General features: G+C 54.6%; 2 protein-coding genes across 5 annotated transcripts in view; both read right to left on the bottom strand.

Annotated features, from left to right (window-relative positions):
- GMEB2 (glucocorticoid modulatory element binding protein 2) overlaps positions 1-5933 on the bottom strand; it is a 35391-nt gene extending 29458 nt beyond the window's left edge. Inside the window, exons 1-2 of one of the 4 annotated variants that reach the window (XM_058562283.1) lie at positions 3597-5134; positions 2770-3481 (exon numbers count right to left, since the gene is read on the bottom strand). The gene's annotated coding sequence lies outside the window, so the exon portion shown is untranslated. The other 3 variants (XM_058562285.1, XM_058562284.1, XM_058562282.1) reach the window with 3 other exon arrangements.
- Positions 5934-12313: 6380 nt separating this feature from the next.
- Positions 12314-17183, bottom strand: STMN3 (stathmin 3). The gene is made up of 4 exons (XM_058562281.1): positions 17093-17183; positions 16659-16834; positions 15331-15522; positions 12314-14390 (listed from the first exon to the last, which is right to left on the bottom strand). Exons 1-4 carry the CDS (start codon positions 17172-17174, stop codon positions 14331-14333), a joined length of 510 nt encoding a protein of 169 aa, XP_058418264.1. The 5' UTR covers positions 17175-17183; the 3' UTR covers positions 12314-14330.
- Between the last annotated feature and the right edge of the window lie 4553 nt (positions 17184-21736).

Genomic DNA, 21736 nt, shown 5'->3' with positions numbered 1-21736 from the left:
AGGATCTGAACCTGCAAACCCCGGGCCACTGAAGCAGAGTGCGCAAACTTAATCACTATACCACCAAGCCAGCCCCTGGTCAACTGATTTTCAACAAGAGTGCCAAGACCATTCCCTGGGGAAGGGGGACAGTCTTTTCAACAAATGGCACTGGACAACTTGACATCTACAGGCAAAAGAATAAAGTTGGACCCTTATTTTACACCACATACAAAAATTAACACAAAATGGATCAAAAGTCTAAACATAAGAGCTAATACAGTAAAACTCTAAGAAGGAAAGATAGGAGAAAAAGTTCATAACATTGGATTTGGCAATGATTTCTCAGATATGACACCAAAAGCACAGGCAACAAAAGTAAAAATAGATAAACTAGATTCCACTAACATTAAGAACTATCGTGCATCAAAGGACATTCTTAAAAGAACGAAAAGGCTACTACACAACAGGAGAAAATATTTGCAAAGCATATATCTGGTAAGGGATTAATATCCAGAATATAAAAAGAACTCCTATAATTCAACAACAACAAAAAAACCTAATTTACAACATGGGCAAAGAACTCAGAACAGAGATTTCTCCAAAGAAAACATACAAATAGCTAGTAAGCCCATGAAAAAATGTTCAACATCACTAGTTATTAAGGAAATGAAAATTAAACCCACAATGAGGTACCACTTCACACTCATCAGCATGGTTATTATAAAAAAAAACCAAAACCAAAAAATAGAAAGTGTTGTTGAGGACGTGGAGAAACTGGAACCTTATGCAGTGTTAGCAGACAAATAAAAGGGTGCAGCTGCTGTGGGAAACAGTTTGGCAGTTCCCCAAAAAATTAAACATAGAGTCACCATACGATCGAGCAGTTCCACTTCTGGGTTTATACCCAAAAGAAGTGAAAGCAGAGACTCAAACAGCTGTCTGTACACCAAGGCTCAGAGCAGGATTATTCACAATAGCCAAAAGGTGGAAGCAACCCACGTCCATCGACAGATGAATAGATAAAGTGTGGTCTATACGTACATACAAAGGGATATCATTCAGCTTTAAAAAGGAAGGAAATCCTGACACCTGCTACAACATGGATGCACCCTGAGAACGTTATGCTCAGTGAAATAAGCCAGTCACAAAAGGAGAAACACCGTGTGAATGCACCCATGGGAGGCACCTAGAGGAGTCAAATTCCCAGAGACAGAAAGTAGGATGGTGGGTGCCAGGGGTTAGGGGAGGGGATGGAGCTGGTGTTTAATGGGGACCAAGTTTCAGTTTGGGAAGATGAGAAAGTTCTGGAGATTGATGGTGCTGATGGGTGCACAACAGTGTGAATGTATTTAATGGCACTGAATCGTACTCTTAAAAATGGTTAAGGTGGTAAATCGTATGTGAATTTGTTATCACAATAACAAAACTTTTTTAATCATATTACAACAGAATGATTTATTAGGAGTACATATAGACTAAAAAGTAGACAATATAAAAACTTACTAAAAAGGAAACATTTTCAGAACTCCATTTTTATTATACTTGTTAAGGTGTAAATAACATCACCTGCCCAGCACTGCGCGAAACGATGAGCATGCCCAAGGACAGGGCCACAACCACCCGTGCCTGAGACGGAGCCCCCGACTGCACTCGCTCGCTGGACGCTCCTCCCAGGAAGCCACCCACGCCTTGCCAGGCCTCTGAGCACCCAGCAAGATCACAGAAATCCAGCCTTGGGAAATGAGTAACAGAATCCAAACTGGAGCACATTGGAGTGGAGGAGGCCTGCAGGGGGAGCTCGGATCCCCTCCCTCATCATCAATTACTCCAAACAGGAGGAGACAGCCTTGCTTCTCCCACAGGAAGTACAACTAGTTTACTGCTGAAGAAAGATTTCTCTCCCCACCCAGCAACAGCCCAGCCAATGAGAAACTCTGCAGCCCAGACAAGAAATGCTGCAGCTCAACCAATGAGAAACACCACAGCCCAGCCAATGACAAATGCTACAGCTCAGCCAATGAGAAACACCAAAGCTCAGCCAATGAGAAATACCAAAGCTCAAACAATGAAAAGCCATTGCAGCCCTGAACTGTCACTCTCCTCCAACGACTTTCCTTCAGAACAGCCCCTCCCCCTCCCCCTTTTCTCTATAAAAGCAGCTCCCTCCTTCGTTCTCCAGATTTGCCTATGGTTTGCCATGGCATGCACTTCCAGAATTGCAATTCTTTTGGCTATTCCCGAATAAACTTGTTTTGAAGGTAAAGTAACTGGTGAGCTCGCTTTTTAAGTTGACAATATTAAACACAAGAACTAACGATTAGATGCTCAGGACAAGAAAGTATTCCTCCTTCCTTGCTTTAGAGGGTATAAAAAACAAGTGATGGAAAGAAAGGCTGTGTAAAAAAGCCAGGAAAGACATCATACTTAAAAACCTCAGAATGCTCTCACACGACAGGCTGTTTACCACCACTCCAGTTTACACCTGGCAGTCTGGACTCCTACAGGGGCTCAACATGAACACCTCCAGCTGCTGGGGCTGCCCGCCTGTGCCAGGGTCTCCAAGGCTGTCTTCAGATGCTTTTTAGCCAGAAGAGCTGCAACAACGAATTCACGTACATTGACAGACTTACTGAATACTTCTAAAATATAACTTTTGTGTTTTAGATTTAGGCTTTGAAACAAAGAGCTTTAAACAAACATGAATAAAAGTCCACTTTAAAACTGCAGTTAAAGTAATACCGATCTATGGTGCTGATTACTCAGGGTTTAGCTATCTTAACAAGGTACCTCTATTTTCATTAGATGGGCTCCGTAGGGGCCATGCAAGTCAAGCTTCAACCAAAAGCTGCAGAAAGACAAGGGTCCATCCACAGGCAGCCGTTCTCACCCAAAGTTCAAAACTTCACAGAACACGAAGCAGTGTAAATGCTCAAAAACGGATTCTTGCCCTTCCAATGGCAACTGTATTAAGTTTTCAAAACAACACACACAAGTTACTTCACAGAAAATAGTTCAAGTCCTTGATACAATGATGTTTAGACACAGAATAAGCACTACAGCAAGTAATCATCACATCCCCTGCTATGGGAATCGCACCTCCCCGACCAGCGAGCATGATCCTCATAGCTCCTTTGTATACACGGTGGACCTGAGATCCAAGCCCAGTTCTAATCCCAAAGCTCGGGTTCCTTACTAGTGTGAACTGAGCCCCAATTAATTCTGAGGTAAATAAAATATGAGGAAATATTTTAAAAATAGCATTTCTGGTCATAAATATACAAACACAAAACAAAAATGTTAGTGCACAATTAGTACATCAGATTCAGATCCGGTTTTCCATGTCTTCTGCAAAATCACAAATATTTTCCTTTGACAAAAATAGTGCTGGAGGGGCCGGCCTGGTGGCGTAGTGGTTAAGTTCGTGTGCTCTGCTTCGGCAGCTTGGGGTTCACAGGTGCGGATCCGGGGCACAGACCTACACATCGCTCATCAAGCCATGCTGTGGCGGCATCCCACATACAAAATAGAGGAAGACTGGCACAGATGTTAGCTCAGGGACAATCTTCCTCACAAAAAAAAAAAAAGCCACTAGAAACACAGCAGAGATCACATACCAGTAATCCACAGGCATGATTTCTTTGATCTTCACATTGTTTCAAATTTTTTTGCAACGTCAGAAGAAGTGACCCCTGGAGGTGGTCCCTCTAGTCCAGCCTTTCCTAGAGAATCTGGGATTCAGCAGCCTCACTCTCCAGGTGGAGCACAAATGCACCAGCTCCCCAGTCTCAACCACACCCTCCACATCACACCCAGCCAGGCTGCACCAGGCACGTAAGTGCAGCCCCCGATACACATGAATCTGTGTTCTGGTCCTGAAGATATCTGAGCAGCCTCCCTTCCTAGTTCAGTCATGAAGTGGGTTATTATTTTAAGGCCTAGGTTTGAATATAGTTTTACAAGGGTTCTAAATTTACAGAAACACAATACTTACATATTTGTATATAAATACACAAATTCCTCTCCCATCCAGTATGTCTTGCCAAAAAGTTGTAAGATACTTCCTATGAAGAAACAATTTCTGAACAAGCAGTCTGCTTCATTTATCTTGTTACCTGTGGGGTTTATTGAATCCATCTGATTTTACTCTTAATAAGACTGAGGCATACTGTTGTACAGTATGTGTTGTGCACTGCTGGTGGGAATGTAAACTGGTGTAGCCACTATGGAAAACAGTATGGAGGTTCCTCAAAAGACTAAAAAAATGGAAATATCACATGATCCAGCAATCCACTTCTGGGTATACATCCAAAGGAAATGAAATCAGGTATCTCCAAGAGATATCTGCACTCCCACGTTCACTGCAGACTATTCACAACAGCCCGGACATGGAACCTATCTAAATATTCACCAATGGATGAACCGATAAAAATGTGGTATATGCATACAATGGAATATAATTCAGCTTTAAAACAGGAGCAAACTCTGCCATTTACAACATGGATGAACCTGGAGGACACTATGCTAAGGGAAATAACCCAGACACAGAAGGACAAATACTACATGAGTCCACTTACATGAGGAATCAAAGATAGTCAAACTCAGAGAAGCAGATTGGAATCGTGGCTGCCAGGGGCGGGGGGAGGCACAACAGGGAGCTATTAGTCCAAGATACAAGGTTTTGGCTGTAGGAGACGAGTAAGCCCTAGAGATCTACAACACAGCATAGTGCCTAAGGTTAACAACACTGTATTGTCTACGCAAAAATTTGCTAAGAGGGTAGATCTTATGTTAAGCATTCTTATCACAAAATAAGAAGACAGGAGGAAACTCTTGGAGGTGATGGACAAGTTTATGGCATAGACTGCAATAATGGTTTCACGGATATATACACATCTCCAGACTCATCAGGTAATATACATTAATTACGTACAGCTTTTTGTATGTCAAAAAAAAAGACTGATGTAATTGCAACTTGTATTTGAAGTGTTAGCAAAGAAAAAACATTGGTTCAAGGGAAAAGTCAACCAACTAAATGAATTATAAAGTTAACCAAGTATGTAACAGGTCACTGCTGGCAATACCAAGGGGTCTATATGGATATGGTTCCTACCAATGGGTCTGTATCAATATGGTTCCCAACAACAGGTCTGTATCAATACAGTACCTACCAATGGGTCCATATGGATATGGTTCCTATCAAAGGGTCTGCATCCACACGGCCCCACCGAGGGTCCGCGGGGGGGGGGGGGGGGGGGGGGGGCCTGCATCCACACGGCTCCAGGGCGGGGGCGCGGAGTGGGGGGCAAGCCCACGTCCACGCGGCTCCTGGGAAGGGGGAGCGGGGTCCCGCGTCCACGCGGCTCCCGGGAGAGGGGACGGGGGAAGGACAACCGTCCACGCGGCACCCGGGATGGGGGAGGGGGGCCCGCGTCCACGCGACTCCCAGGGGATGGGGAGAAGGACCAGCGTCCACGCGGCTCCGGGAGGGGGAGGGGGCCCCGCGTCCACGCGGCTCCCGGGGGGAAGGAGACCCACGTCCACTCCACTCCTCGGGGAAGGGGGGAAGGACCCGCGTCCACGCGGTCCCAGGAGGGAGGAGGGGGGAGGGGGGAGGGGGGAGGGGGGAGGGAGGAGGGGGCCCCACGATCCCACCCGGGGCCATGCCCCGCACCGCCCGCGCCTTCCGGCAAGATGGAGGCGGACGCCGCCGCCGACGCCGCCTGACGCGGGCCCGTGACGCCCGTGACGCCCGCCGCCGCCGCCCCTCCCCCGCTCCCCTCCCCCCGCCGTAACGTCCTGACGCTCCGCAGGGACCCCTGACTGGACGGCGCGCGCGGCGGGGCGGGCGGCCTCGCCGCGGGGGGGCCGTGCGCTTACCTGGGCCACGGCCGGGCCTGCGCGGGCGCCGGCGGGTGGGCGGCGGGTGCGCGGGCGGCGGCGGCGGCGGCCGCGGGCTCCGCTCCTTGTTGAGGATTCGGCGGCGGCGGCGGCGGCCGGGCGCGCGCTTCCTAGTGACGCAGGCGGCGGGGCCGCGCACGCACGGGCAGGGGCGTGCCCGGAGACTTGTTTGGCGCTCGGCAGGGAGGCGGGCAGTGCCGAGAAATAAGGCCCGGCAGGCCTGAGCGCGCTTGCGCCTGCGCGGGGGCGGGGGCGGGGCGCTCTCTCTGGGCGTCTGGACTCGAGGCGGGTCGGCGCTGCCGGCAGACCTGCGGTGATCGGACGACGCACCTGCGGAGCGCGGACCGCTCTGTGCTTCCAAGCGAGGCCACGTGAGCGGGGACAGGATGCGGGGAAATGTGCATGAACAGGTGACAAGCCCCGGATGCAGGTCCCTTGTCACCTGGAGGTGCGAAGGGCGCCTGCCCAGAGGGCCTGCCCCGGGAGAGCACCCTGTCCGGATGCTTCCGCCTGTCTAGTCGGAATCCTGCAGTTTGCACGTTTCATATCCTACAGTAAGCCCTAAAAAGGGCTTTGAACGTTCTGGTTTGTGAATGGGCACGGTGCCACGCGGTGTCCTTGTGAATGTTGATTCCGCGCTGCGCTGTAGCCACAGGCCACATGTGCTCATTTAATTTAATTAAAATTAAAATTCAGTTGGTTATCACTGAGCCATAAAAGACACCCAGATGTAGAGAAGGACGCTCTGAGAATTGGTGACTTTTTTTTGTGTGAGGAAAATCAGCCCTGAGCTAACATCCACGCCAGTCCTCCTCTTTTTACTGAGGAAGATTGGCCCTGAGCTAACGTGGGTGCCCATCTTTCTCCAATTTATGTTAGATGCTGCCACAGCATGGCCTGACAAGTGGTGCGTGGGTGCGCGCCGGGATCTGAACCCGGGCTGCTAGCAGCGGGGCATGCGCACTTGACCACTGTGCCACAGGGCTGGTCCCATCTCTCTGTTTTTTAATAAGGAGTAAAGGGCTGGAATAGAAAGCCCTTGGATGTTCCAGAACGTAAGAAGACAAGCATCACTCAGCTTTTACAGAGTTCCTTAGAGTTGGAGCCAGGTACAACCGCTCCGTGCTGTTTGATTGAAAGGTGCAGTGGGAAGCCCTTGGGCGGTGGTTAGCGTGATGCAGCTGCCCCACCCAGAGCCCGAGCAGTTGTGAAGCATCCTGTTCCTGGCCTGAGGCTTCCTGGAGGAAGCTCTGTGGCGGTAATCTCCCTTTTCTCCGTCTCCCCACCTGCAGGGGCAGTCAGGGTAGGACGCAGAGTGTGGCTGAGGCTGTCCACTCTGAACAGGGTGGGCACACCTGAGCTCTCCTGATGTGCCCAGTATCATTGCTCTCACTGTTAGCAGCTGCCCGAGACCTCGGAGGACAGAGAAAGCAGGAAATAGATGTCTTGTTTAGGACTAAGCGCTGAACCTGTGTTCATACTTCAGTAGGAAGACCTCTGAAGCCACTTCCCAGAATGAGAAGTTTTCAAGCAAACTTGGTTTCAGTGATGTCATCATTGGGAGAGTTGCACTTTCATTCTATTTTCAAAAATGTAGGGTGTACTCAAGCCAGTGATAGAAAAAGGCTTTCTTTTTAAAGATTAAACTATTGAGCCTGTGTCAGTGCCGCTCTTATTATCTGGTAAATATGAGAACAGGTGTGCATGGTCTGTGTTTGTCATTTATCTGAGTTTCCCTGTCCTCACATCCTGGAAATAAATGCCAATAAAGTCAAAGGGAGAAGGCCCAGAAGGAGATGGAGACCAAGCCTGCGTAGCACGGGCTGCGGGGAGAATGCACGCAGGTGGTGGCAAGCCTGCACCAGCAGCCCACTGCTGTCTGGTCGGGGTGAGCTGTTGCCACCAGCTCCAGAGCCTGAGGGCACCCCGGACTCCCCGGTCTCTTTGATTCCCGTGCTTCACGACCTAGCCTGTGTCTGCCACAGGACCTCAGGCCTGGCATTTGAACCTCTGCTCACCTCTTCTGTCTCTGAGAGAGCAAGGCTACAGCAGTGGGCTCTGCTTGGCTGGCAGGATGGGTTAGTTCAAACTGGGGGTGGAGGTGGAGATTTCTCTCCAGGAACAGCCAGAGGAGATGCCAGCCCACCTGGGGCTCCGAAGGGGAGGGGAGCTTTCGCTCGTGGTTTGTTACAGAGGAGAGGAAAACACACTCGTACAAGTCACTGACTTCAACCCTCTCCTGACAACCCTGGACCCAAGAGGCTGTGAGACCATGATGCCATCCCCAGGCCCAAGGATGCCACAGGGGCGCCACGCTCTGCCCTCCACTCAGTCTCCGCATCACACCTACTTACCAGACAGGAAGCAGGACAGAGGCAGGCCCCAGCTCACCACGCAATCACCTGTCCCCTCCCTCCACTGCTCCTCAGGCCCTAGGCTCCCAGAGCCCCCGTTTGGGGGAAGTGGCGCGTGCTCTGGATGTTGCAGCACCACTCGTGGGTAAAAGATGCGCTCAAGCACAAGACAGACCCATGGACTAATGTAAGCGTGTGGAAAGTTCACGGGCTTGGTTTCAGAATCACATGCAGACGACTCAAGAAACTGCCTCTCATCAAGCTTTGGTTTAGAATTGAAGAACAAGCTGTTAAAATAGCTTTCCTTTTCCAACCACGTGTCTGTGAAGCCAGATGTTTTTCATATACTTCAAGCATTCTCACTAATTTATTTTTAGGAAAATGTCATTGTTTTTTCATTTTAAAATATAACATGTAATGAGTGTATCATCTTTAAGTGAATTACTATTTTTTTTAATTTCTGAATTTTAATTTCTAATGTAACTGTCAATCCATATAACTCATGTAAACAAAGCTCTTTGTGGGTCCTCTATAAATTTTTAAGATTGTAAGGGTCCCTGAAACCAAGAAGTTGGAGAAGTTTTCTCAAAAGTCCTAGGACATCCACAAAATAGATGGTTATGCAACCACTGAGGTGACATTTATGAAGCTATAGGAGAAGTGTGGTTCTCAGAGGTCTGCTCGCTGGCTTCTTCAGCACCGCCGCTGGGCAAACCCTTTTCGGGGCACGGAGTCTTGGTGGATGGAGATTTCTGTCTGTATACTTCACAGGGATGCAGTGAACACATTATTATGTTGGTAACCACAGAATGTCAATGTAATAAAATAATGCCTGCCCTGTTTTCCTCATAGTGGACATGGTGAAGATTAAAAACATTTTAAAGTTGTATTGACCAGCATGCAAGTTCTCCAAGGGCTGGGGCTGGGTCCTCAAATCCATCACCCTTCTCTGGAGTGAGACACATGTGTGTAATAACCACTCACTAAACTCGTGTTGAATACACGAACAAATGCATGCATGTTTCAAAGTTACAAATTCTGTATCCACAACTGCTGGTTTTGGTTGAATTGTGTCCTCAAAACTATGTTGAAGTCCCAACTCCCAGTATCTTAGAACATGACTTTATTTGGAAATAGGGTTGTTGCAGATGTAATTAGTTAAAATGAGGCCATATCAGGTTAGGGCAGCCCCTAATCCAGTGACTGGTGTCCCAGAGACAGACACACAGAGGGAATCGGCCATGTCACCTCGGAACAGGAGACGTGTGATGCGTCTACAAGCCAAGAGACGCCTAGGATTGCCGGCGTCTAGGAGGACACCAGCACCGGTCCCTAATCCTGGGGAGGACCTCTGCTGCGTGGTGGGGAGCAAAGCTCATCACGCACCAGCCACCAGTAGAAGTCCAAACCCTTCTGCCCATTGCACCCTGCCCTCAGAGTCGCCAAGGGAAGCGCAAGGCAGCCAAGCACTGAGGGAACAAGCTCCTCTCAGAGAAGGACGGGCAAGGTCAGCCTCCACAGTGGGGGACGGTCGCCCTGCCGGCGGGGCCCTCCCTGGGCATCCGGCCTGCATGCACCCTTCCTGTGCCACAGTAGAAGGGCATTGGCTTCTCCCCCGTGGAGTCTGAAATGCTGAAAGCTGGGGGCGGGCTTGAGGGCTCAAGCTTAAGCAGAACTCAAGTGCGTTCACCGAGTCCCAACGGGGAAGGCTATCCCGCACAGGCAGTAAGCCCCACACGGGCTGTGTGGGCTCCTTATCTATCGAAAAGAAGTGTTATGGGCCCAAAGCCATTCTTAAGTGGTCTTGTGGGGGTCGGAAGGCTGAAGCTAGGAGAGGCAATGACAATCCTCCCTACAGGATTCAGAGGGAGCAGGGCCTTGATTTCGGAGTTCCCGTCTCCAGACTGTAAGAGAATACGTTTCTATTGTTTGAAGCCCCCAGCTTGGGCTGGCCCCGTGGCTGAGGGGTTAAGTGCGCGTGCTCCGCTGCTGGCGGCCTGGGTTTGGATCCCAGGCGCACACCAACGCACCTCTTCTCCAGCCATGCTGAGGCCGGGTCCCACATACAGTAACTAGAAGGATGTGCAACTATGACATACAACTATCTACTGGGGCTTTGGGGGAAAAAATAAATAAGTAAATAAAATTATGAAACCCCCAGCTTGTGGTACTTCTTACAGCAGGCCTAGAGAACAAACATATCTGCTGAATAGCAAAATTACTTTTCTTCAACAGAAAGAAATGGCTGTGGTTTGGGTACCCACTTTTTTCGACCCTCACTTCTCGAAGCCACAACTGAGATCTCCTGGAGAGGAAATGCATGAGAGGGCTGGAGGAGGCCCTGCTGGGGACAAGCATCTGTCCACACCACCCTGCTTTGCTGGACACCCTGTTTGGGAGTGGAGCCCACTGCAGCCCCTGGGCACTGAGTGAGCACCAGTGTGTGGACACACAGGGCCACTCGAGAGCATCGGGGGTGGTTTTAAAACATGTCCACAGATTCTTTGACATTCCTCCTTTCTAAAGGTGGCTCCCCACCCCCTCTCGAGTGTGCACTCACTCCTGACAAATAGAATGTGGGTGCCTCCCCAGATTAGCTCATCAGCTTCCTCCTTCCCCTCTTGGACAGTCATGCTGGGGGGCCATCACCACGTCAGTGAGGACGCTCAAGCAGCCCTGAGGAGGGTCCACGTGATGAGGAGCTGAGGCCTCCCACCAACAGCCATGTGAGCGAGCCAACTTGGAAGTGGATCCTCCAGCCCCAGTCCAGCCTTCAGATGACCAGAGCCTCAGCTGATGTCCTGACCCAAATTCCTGAATGTTTGTTGTTTTAAGCCACTGCTTGGGGCGATTTTTTCCCCTGAAGTAGATAGCTAATGCAGCTCTGACTGGCTTCCCAGAAGGAGCCCACCTTTGCTTTGCTTTGCTTTGTTAGGGAAAAGCGTGATCAGTCTGTGAAGGATTCCCCATCCTTGCCCACTGTCCGAGACCCCAGGTGGCGACTGTTGCCGTCTGCCCCTCGGTGCCTTGCCAGGGCCCCTAAGGTCAGCACGGTCTTCGAGAATGCAGGGCTATGTGCTCCCATGTGGTGTGCATGTGTCTGTGTACTCGGAATACGGCCATGCCTCATAAAAGCATTTTCACCACATTTCCTTTCTCCCTGCCTTGCTTTTCACTCCTGCAGGTTTCTGACATCTCTGTCTCTTTGGCAGTTGTGTGTCCTGGACTCTGACTTTCCCACCTCTCCCTGCACAGGAGAGGGAGGGGAGATGGCAAGAGCTCCTTGGAGCCTGAGGAAGTAGCTAGGACTGCCCCAGAGGAGGGCAGTGAGCACAGGGGAGGGGAGCAGGTCTCCCTGGTCCTGGGGAGCAGGCACCTCTCCAGGGCCTGGACCTGAGGCCCGTGTGTGGGCCTGAGCATGGGCATCGTGGACATCTACCAAACGTGCCTCCTCCCCAGCAGAGGAGCCCTGCTGGGCACCCAGGGGCTGCGTGGTCCCGTGGGACAGGCACGTCCACCAACCTGAGTCAGGACGCCTGCTTCCTACCACTCCAGGTCCCTGTCTCCAGGCCAGATCTGTGTCTGCAAACAATCAGATGCCTGATGGGGTCCTCAGAGCTGCGGGGCACACCCCTGGGAGCCTAGGACCCCCCACATCCGAGCAAGACCCACAGCCCCGAGGCTGCGGTGAGAAGAGCAAGCCTCAGACCTCAGACTCCATCTTTCCTCCAAGCTGCAGCCTGCAGCCAAGAGCCCGGCCAGCAGGAAGGCTCAGCCTCACCCACAGCCAGGGGCCCGCCTGCTCCCTCCAATCCCCACTGCCTCCTGGGTCTCTAGAGGGGAAAGTGGGCTTGTGTGTTGATTAAACGCTCACTTTTTAAAATCACCATCTTCATTGGGCGCCAGCCCCAGTGGCCTAGTGGGTAAGTTTGGTGTTCTCTGCTTTGGCGGCCCAGGCTCAGTTCCCAGGCACAGACCTATGCCACTCGTCCATCAGTGGCCATGCCGTGGCAGCAGCTCACATACAAAATAGAGGAAGATCGGCCACAGATGTTAGCTCAGGGCGAATCTTCCTCAGCAACAACAAAAAAGAACTATTCATAATTGTAGTGATAAACACGCTTCAGTGCAGTTACAAGCAGCACTCACACACACACAGGCAGGGGCCTCAAAGCCCCATCCAACCCCACGGGTGCAGGACACATATGGGGACAGTTCAGCCATTTCTTAAACACAGTTTTTTTTCTTTAATCCTTCAGTTGGTTTAATTTTTCAGTTCACTTTCACTACGTGGATGAGATGGGTGCATATTACACTAGGCTTCCACTACAAGAGAGCTGCAGCCACTAAAGAAGTCCAACCCTCAGTTCCCTTTCCGCTTCCCTTTCTGAGTCCCACAAAGCTGCAGTGAGCACCACTGGGTTCCAGTCCTGGCTCGTCGGCTCCCTCGGAGGCTAGCTCAGTGGGGACGGGGAGGGGGCATGGGTCCCTACTTTCCCTTAGCCCACTGCAGGGGATCAGCAACCGCGGGCCACCTGTTCTCTCTGGGTTGGCCTGGGGAGACCACCAGCAGTACCCCCTGTAGGTTTCTGTAGGATGGAAGCCGAGGGCACTGGGGGCTGCAACCACCTGGTTTCTGAGGCGCTGGCTCTGGGTCCTTGTACTCTGTTCCCTCATGCTTTCCACCAAGAGGACGGTCAGCAGGGACCCTGCCCCCAGTACCCCGCTGTGGGGTGGGGCTTCCATGGAGAAGGGGAGGATGCTGCAGTGGCACAAAGATCGGACATCTGCCACATCCAGGCAGGTGTTAGTCCTCAAAGGCCAGCGCTGGGGGATCTGGAGATCCAGGCTGAGGGAGGGGAAGGAACTGAGTCCAGGAGGGTCCTGGCAGGAGAGGCCTAGAGCCAGGCCTCCAACCTGCAGGCCAGCCAGAGGGGCCACCGGCCAGGAATGCCAAGGATGCACCAGGCAGGGAGGTGTCTTGGGAACCCTGTCCCCTGCACCCCCCCTCCGAATCTGCAGGCAGCTGGTCCTCTGCCCCTCCTGCTGTCTGCTTGGGGCTTCCTGAGGGGCACTTGTGGCTGCCACTCACTCACACCTGGCCACACCTGTCTGGAGGTGACCCTGAAAGCACCACAGCCAGGAGCATTGTGGGAGCATCTTTCTACCAGAGCAGAGGGCACAGGAAGGGGCCAAGACTCAAAGGACTTGAAGGACAGGGTCCTCCAAGGAGGCAGTGGGGGGCATGGCGGATGGTGGAAGCGGGTTTTCCCCAGGTGCTGGCCCCAGGCTCTTGGGAGGAGGGCACTTCTGAGTGGGTGGGGCTAGCCGGAGATGTCACACTGCCCACAACCCTCTAGGCCTCGGCAGCCTACTCACGGGTCCCTGGCGCAGAATGCCCACTTCCCTGAAGACTCAAGCCAGGCCACATCCTACCCTACCCCCACTCCAGCCACGGGCAACGACTGCAGGCTCCCAGGACAGCCCAGGGTGTCCACCACAGGCCAGGTGGTCTCAGAGGACCCCTGTGCAACCACATTAAAGGGTGCTGCAGCCCCACCCACCAATTCCAAAAAAGCTCCACTGCACACACAGCTCCCAAGGCCAGCTACAATGACAGGGTGACCTGGCCCCATACTGCACAGAGGTCCTTCTCCATCCAACACTTTCTTCCTCTGCCCTCTCCCATGTGCCAAGCCCTCTTGCACAGGAGAACACGCAGGTGGTGTTGCTTCAGAGGACAACCCAGCATTAGGACTCACATGTTCCTGCCACCATCACTGGATTTATTGAGGTCACCACCACATTGCCAAGCAGGCCGCCAAGAGGGGACCCCACCACTGCCTGGCCTGGTGCCTGAACTGAGGGACCATGTGCCATGCCCTGGTGGCTCCTCCAGGGAGAGCCTGTGGTCACCTACTGGCCACAAGGACTGGACAGCTCAGAGTGCAGAAAGAGAAGCATGAAGCTGGAGTGCAGGAGGAAAGGGAGGGAGCAGGAACAAAAGTCGCGTCTAGACAAAGCTGAACAAAACAAAACTAAAACCGAATGTGTCCTTGTCTCATCTCAGGATCCAGGCGCTGGTGTCCAAAGTCCCTAGCCGGACATCTCCTCTCGCTGCTCCTTGTTCTTGCGCACCTCGGCCGCGTGCAGCTCCTGCGAGGACAGCCGGCGGTGGGCACTGGGCCGTGGGCACTGGGCGGTTGGCGGGGCCCTACTCTCCCCCACTCCCCAGGACCCTACTAGGGTCTGGGGCCCTTAGTATCGTTTCCTCCCTAGTGGCTCGGCCCCAAGAGCGGGAGATGCGACCAATGAGCACACCTCAGCGACCAGGACTGAGGAGCAACAGAGAGCAGGGGAGGCCCGTGTCACAACGTGACACCGTGTGGCCTGAGGGTGGGGGCTGGCCCTCAGTGCGCCTGGGGTTGTACCCAAACCGGAGAGTTGTGACTCAGGAAACTTCCCGGGTGTGCAGGCCCCGGCCCCCGCCCCGCCGCTCCCCCTCCCCCGGCACTAATCTCGTCCCACCTGGGTGGAAGCGGACGCCACTCCCAGAGGCTCGCCTCACCCTGGCCTGGCCCCAAACAGGACAGGGAGTCGTGGGAGGACCGGGCTGCAGGAGCGCTGATGGTGCCTCGGGCAGGGACCGGCCAAAGGAAGGGGCTCCTGGGGGCGCTTCCCTGGCCCCTAACCTAAAGCAGCTCCTCCCCTCTTCTAGCTCATACCCGGGATGCGCTTCCCTCAGAGCACTTCACAAGCAACACCTATCCACTTAGCACTGCGGATATTGACCGTGTGCCACCAGGACCGGACGTCGGCCTTCGTTCGCGCACTGCTGGAGCCGCCCAGTAAAGGCTGGGCGAGCCCCGCCTGCTGCCCGCAGCCCGACGCCAGAGGTCCCGGGCCCCGCCCCCGCACAGGCCCCGCCCCCAGGCCCGAGCCCGGCCCAGCCCAGGCCCCGCCCCGCCCGAGCTCCACCCCACAAGGCCCCGCCCTTCCCCCCGAGCTCCGCTCCGCCCTGCCCCTAGCTCCGCCCAGGCCCCAGCTCCACCCACAAGGCCGAGCCCCGCCCCGCCCAGGCCCCGCCCCCGCGCACCTTCTCCCGCAGCCGCTCGCGCAGCGCCGCCAGGTGCGCCTCGCGGATCTCCTTGCTGAGCTCCATCTTGTAGTTGAGCTTCTCCTCCGCCAGGCGGCTGAAGTTGTTGTTCTCTTCCAACGCCTTGTGCAGCACCTCGCGCTCGTGCTCGCGCCGCTCCGCCAGCTGCTTCAGCACCTGCGCCTCCTGCGTCTACGCGGGCGGCGGGCAGGTGGGCGCGGGGGCGGCGGCCCGGGCCAGCCCAGCCCGCGCCCTGCCGGATTGGTCGGGACCCCCCCGGGCGTTAGCGCTACAAGTTCCGCGGGCTGGGAGACCCCTGGCCCAAGGCAAACTGGAAGCTGCTCGCCCTTTCGTCCATCCTCCGCCCGCAGGCCACCTCCGCCCCACTGGGCTGAGGGCGCCCACGCGGCAAGGCAGGCTCGCCCCGCTCGGCTGCCGCCCCCAAACCGCTCCAAAGTGGTGCACTCCGGGAATGTTGGAGGGGCAGAGGAAATTCCAATCTGCGGGCTGTCCCTGAGCCCTGCCCGTCTCTCCCCCAAACGCCTGCCCGCTGAGCACAAGGCGGTGCTCGATACACACCGGGTTCTGGCTCCCTAAGGCGCTTCGGGCGGCGGAAGGGTCCCCAGGGCCGCTGGGGAAGGGATGAGTTGGAGCGCCCCACGGGTGAGTAGCCGCCCTCAGCCTCCTTCAAAGGTTGCTGGCTCCACCTATGTGTCGGTTACTACTGGTTAACCCTGCGAAGCCGGGGTCCCCAGGTCTCAGCGGGACCTGCTGTAAGGAGGACAAGCCACTGCCCTGCCCAATAGGCTTGGGCATCAGGACATCACTCCTGAGAGCACATCCTGTGTGTGTTTCAGTCTCAGTGGGGCTGGTGTGAAGCGAAGGGGCAAGAGGGGGCTGGGGCCTGTGCCCACTTCTCCCAGGGGCCCCTTGAGCTCCCAGCAGGTCCCCACTCACAGCCCCCAGCACATGGGAGACCCTTCCTTCTCACTCCTCTGCCCAGGAAAAGGATGCCAGCCCAGCCTCATGTCCCAGGGGCCCCTCCTGGGGCCACCACCTGACCCCCTGCTGGCCATGGCCAAGGGCACCCCCCCAACAGTGTCTGGTTCCTGTCTCCCTTCAGCTGGCTGCTGCTGGGGATCCTTCCTCCTCCCTGTCCCATTCTGACCTCTCAGGAGGAGGTCTACAGAACAATGAGATTCTCTCCACCCCAGGCTGACGACCAAGCAGGGACTTGGAGCACCCTGCACCTTGGGGACCCTGTCCATGGTCAGCAAGGCCTCCTGGCTACCTTCGTCAGGACCCAGAGCAGGGGGCGTGGTCCTTACCTTCCTCCGCTCCTCAGCTGCCTCCAGCCGCTTCTGCAGCTCCTCCAGCGAGGTGTCCTTCCTCTTGGGGGGAGAGGAGAGCACAGGGCTTTCCGGGGACAGGTCAGAAGGGGACTTGAGGATGACCTCAAAGCTCTGACCAGAGGCCCTTTTGTCCAGCTGCTTCACCTCCATGTCTGCAGGGCAAGACCAGATGGGGGCTTAAGGAGAGGGTGGGCTGAGGGGACATGTTCCCAGCACAGACACAAATCAAGGGCTACAGGAAGGGCTGCAGCTGCTCATGTGGGCGTCCCAGGCCTGAGCCCCCAGAGGCCCTCTCTCCAGAAGCCAACCAAGCTGGGTGATTTGGAGAGGCCACGGGAGGGGGGAGCAAGGTAAGGTCGGGGGCATGCACTGGCCAGACAGGAGTGGGCAGGAGCCCAGGGCAGACTCACCCTCGTACTGGTAGATGGTGTTGGGGTGCGGCTGTGAGTAGAAGCAGGAGCAGATAAGTGACAGCACCGACAGCTCCTTCATCTTCTCCTTGTAGGCTGTGGGCGTGACGCCAGAATGAGCAGGTGCGACCGCCACCTCCCGACCCACCACCCGGCTGCCCCGGCAGCCTGCCTGTGGCCCACCTTTCCTCCCCATGGCTCCCTCTGACATGTCCGTCTGGAGCCTGTTTACCTCGCCCCCTTTTGTGTTCCCCTGTCTCTGACTCCACGCCTCTTCTCTCCCTCTCCTCCCTTCCAGACGTTGACTCTGTCTTTCCCTGGGCATGCCTCCCCGTGGGTCTTCCCGCATTGCTCTCTCTGCTCCTGTCTCTCCCTCTGTGTCTCTCTGTCTGCCTCCCTCCCCCTCCTTTTCTCTGTTGGCATGTCTGTATCTCTCACTCTCCTGAATTGCATCTTGTCTTGTGTCTCTGTCTTTTGTTCCTTCTGTGTCTCTCTCATTGCCTCTTTCTGTCTGTGTCTCTGTTCATCCTTCTGTCTTGCTGGCTCTCTGTCACTGTCTCTCTTCGTATCTTTCTTTGTCTCTGTGATTCTTTGTCACTGTATATCTTCCCGACTCTCACCTTCCTCTGCCCGTCCATGAACTTCTCCTTCCCTCCTTCCTCCCTTTCCCTCTCAGGGACGCTCTCCTGCTTGGGTAGACGAGATTAGCCCCTGCACTCACGACTGGGCCAGCACAGACGTGGAGCTTCTGTGGGCAGCACCTTCTTGGCCTGTACACTTGGATGAAGCCCTCAGACCCTCCGGTCTCCCCCCCAACCCCCATTTACCCTGACAGTAGTGTGGTCATCTCGGATGAAACCAAGCCCTCACCAGACACACACTCACTGCCCTTCTAGGACAAAAGGGAAGGGAGCTGTCCATTCAGCACCACAGCGGTCCCTCTAGCCTTGCAGAGCCAGTGTCCCCACTGCCCAACCAGAAAAGGAGATAAGCCTGGCTGCTGAGGCCCTGAGCCCTGTCAGGGGAGGGGAAGATGCCTGCTCTCAGATGGGAAATAACTGAGCTATGTGTGGTCTGTTTATGGCAAGCCAGGCCCCAAAGTAGACCTGTTGGTCTAGTGTCTCACTAGTGCTCAACAATCCTGCAAGCCCAATACTGTCGCCCCCACTCAACCGGGATGACACTGGGCCCAGGTGGCTGGGGTGACTTGCCCCTAGCTCCTCAAGCACAATCCCAGGTGGTCTTTTTTCCACCACTCCAGTAGGTCTCAGAGACTAGGAGGCTCGGAGACCCATGCAGGCGCCTCCTTGGCTAGAGAAGCTGGAATAGGTCTCCAGGGAGACACTCCAGGGAGAGAGAATCTGGCTTCCATGAAAGAGGAGGTGTGACAGTTACCTACAGCATTCTTCTAAGGGGCAGACAAGAAACTTTCTTTTTTTTTTTTTTTCTTTTGTGAGGAGGATCAGCCCTGAGCTAACATCCATGCCAATCCTCCTCTTTTTGCTGAGGAATACTGGCCCTGGGCTAACATCTGTGCCCATCTTCCTCCACTTTATATGGGACACCGCCACCGCATGGCCTGACAAGCGGTGCATCAGTACGCGCCTGGGATCCGAACCCGGGCCACCAGCAGCGGAGCGCACGCACTTAACCGCTATGCCACAGGGCCAGCCCCGACAAGAAACTTTCTGATCAAGTTTTGCACAAGATAATGTTTTAAAACTGAGTTCACATGAAATTGGGGAAAGTGTTGGTGTAGAAAGAGGACACAGGACAGAAATGATCAGGCCCTGGTCTGAGGGAAGAGCTTGTGTGAGCAGGTCCTCCCATGGCCAGCGCAGAGAATGATGTTATTTGACCTGAATGTCCTGATGACCCAGACTCTTCTGGAGGAAGCCCAAGAGGCTGTAAAAGGAGCACAAAGGGATCCTGGTGAGCAGCAGGGAGAGTCTTTGGGGCCTTGGAGGGGCAGCAGGGCAAAGACATGACTTGGTCATTAGCTTCAGGAGGCTGGGAGGGAGGGACAGGTGGGAATGGGCCTCAAAGGGATTTTGCCTGATTTGTTAATTTTATTTTTTCATGAGCAGAATCTATTTGTGTATTACTTGTGTTATTAAAGGTTAATTTTAAAAAGGAGGCAGGGGGTCCATCCCAGTGTGTGTGCTGGGGAGTTAGAAGGTGTAAGACCATGCAGAGCCCACTCTTCAGGAGCAGAAGACCGGGAGACACTTGGGTATTTGGAGGGGCTGGGAGGAGGCCAGCCTGTGCCCAGAAGGGATGGTGGGGAGGGGCATGCCTGGGTCCTGGGCGAGGCTAGGAAGAGGGGACTGGGTCTACCTCTGCCAGCACCTGGCCACAGACACCAGCCCCCATCCTGACAGGTAGTCCTCCCTCATCACATATCAAAACCGCAAATGGGTTTACCTCACAGGCCAGGAACCTGGGGCCTCACAGCTGCTCAAGCTCCTCCCTGACGTGAGCCTGAAATTATCCCTAGAGAAGGGGCTGCAGATTCATTACAGAGGAAGAACAAGTTCACAGACAAGTGCCAGGGGGCTCCCTTCCAGTTAACCGTCACCTGAGCATGGGGGAGGCTGGAGCGATTCAGGAGCAGGACGGGGAGCCTGGGCAGGTGTGAGCACTGTACTGTCAGGAGAGAGGGGAGACAGATGAGGGGACTAGAGACTGAGGTCACGGCTCCCAGGGGACAAGTGTCCAACTGGGAGGTGAGGGACTATGTCCTGCGGCTGCAAACAGGGACCCAGCTCAGCATCTGATGATCAACAGAGCTCCCCAGGCTGGTTTTCCCAGCCGACAGCCCATGAGGAGCTTCCTTCCCGGAAGGAAGCCAAGTGGGAGGGTGCACCCTCAGGAGGGAGCTTGGGAGTGAGGCCTGCTCTGTGGTCTGGCTGCAGGCTGAAGGGGTGCTGGATGGCAGGTGGGGCATTGGCAAATTCGGAGAGAGTGAGCAAGGGGAAGCCCTCACACTGCATGCCTGTGGGGCTGGAGTCCAGGGCTGGGCCCAGCTGCACACAAGGCGGGAGGTTGCTCCTGTATTTTCAGAGCTGGAGGGGCTTACAGGGCTTGTCCCATTGCAGAGGCAAGAGGTCGAGGCCCAGGCCCATCCAGGCCACCTCTCCACAGACAGAGCTCAAGCCAGGAAGCCCCTCCAGGGCCTGGAGCACACTGTCCCTTTTCTCCCTCTCACCAGGACCCTTCTCTTCCTCCACATCACTGACTTCATCTTCTTCTTTTGTTTTTTTTCTTTGTGAGGAAGATCAGCCCTGAGCTAACATCCATGCCAGTCCTCCTCTTTTTGCTGAGGAAGACCGGCCCTGAGCTAACATCCGTGCCCATCTTCCTCCACTTTATGTGGGATGCTGCCACAGCATGGCCTGACATTGGTGCATTGGTGCACGCCCGGGATCCAAACCCGGGCTGCCAGCAGCAGAGCGCATGTACTTAACTGCTATGCCACAGGGCCAGCCCCCCGCATCACTGACTTCAGGGAGTTGTTAGAAACACATCTCTGCCAGGAGCTACTTGTTTTCATCTCCGTCTTCCTCTTCATATTAAACGTTAAATATGCAAAATGCATATTTGCCTTTTGGATACTCTTGTCAGCCTCATTTCTACAGAGGAGAAAAAGAGGCTCAGAGAGGGCAAGTGGCCCCCCTGAAGTCACACAGCATGCCAGGATGGGAACCCAGTCACAAGCCCAAGTCTCTGACTGCACTTTCTTGTTGGGAGCCTCGTGGGAGCAGGGGGACTACAGATGCCCACTCACCCCTAGAGGGGCCTGGAGGCTGCTACTGAGTGCTTCCAGACAGATGAAGCTTGGTGTTGCCAAGCTTGGTTGCCAAGCTTGGCACCCAGGTTGCCTCTCTCTCACTAGTCAGAGTCATCTCCAACAGTGCCAGGAGCCCTGCATGGCAGAAATCACCAGCAGAATCGGCCTTTCTCTGGGCGGGAAACTCTGGAAATTGTAGCTACGACAGTTGTGCTGCCTGGACTGATGGGGCACTTGCCTCCTGCCAGGCAACCGGGCCAAGCACCTTTCCTGAAATACCTCGTCTGACCCTCAGAACAGACCTAGGGAGATGCAGTCACTATCATCCCCACTCAGACGGGGAAACTGAGGCCCTGAGCGGCCAGGTAGCATGTGCAAGGCCTCACAGCTCGATGGAGTTGCATAAGGAGATGAATATGAGCAAAGTCAGCAAAAGTGCATGAAGAGCTGAGCACCTGAGGACATGGAGAGATGGCCACGCCTTCCCCAGCAAGTCCCCAGGACATGGCCCATCAGCAGGCGCTCACGGGAAAGGAAGCGGGAAGGCTTTTCAGTCCACACAGGGAGAGAGCTCAGGTCAACCCTGCAGAGGCCATGAGATCCTAACAGACGATGACCCTTGACCCCAGTCACCAAGACCAAGCCGGCCACCGGTGAGCATGAGCAGACAGGCCGCCGCGGCACGGAAGGTGGCGGCTGCTCCCGTCAGAGATGACTTAGTAGAGAAGCCACAGCCTGAGTTCACTTAAACTGCTTTTGGCCTCAATTGCTGGCACCCTCACGTAGCCACTTCTGGGCCAGGCCAGCCTCCTATCACACGTTTGTGGACAGGAGAGGCCAAAGGTGAGCACGGG

Source organism: Diceros bicornis, chromosome 19 (genome assembly GCF_020826845.1).
Source record: "Diceros bicornis minor isolate mBicDic1 chromosome 19, mDicBic1.mat.cur, whole genome shotgun sequence".
Classification (NCBI taxonomy): domain Eukaryota; kingdom Metazoa; phylum Chordata; class Mammalia; order Perissodactyla; family Rhinocerotidae; genus Diceros; species Diceros bicornis.
Note: the sequence above shows the minus strand (reverse complement) of the source record. Positions and strands in the feature narration are given on the sequence as shown.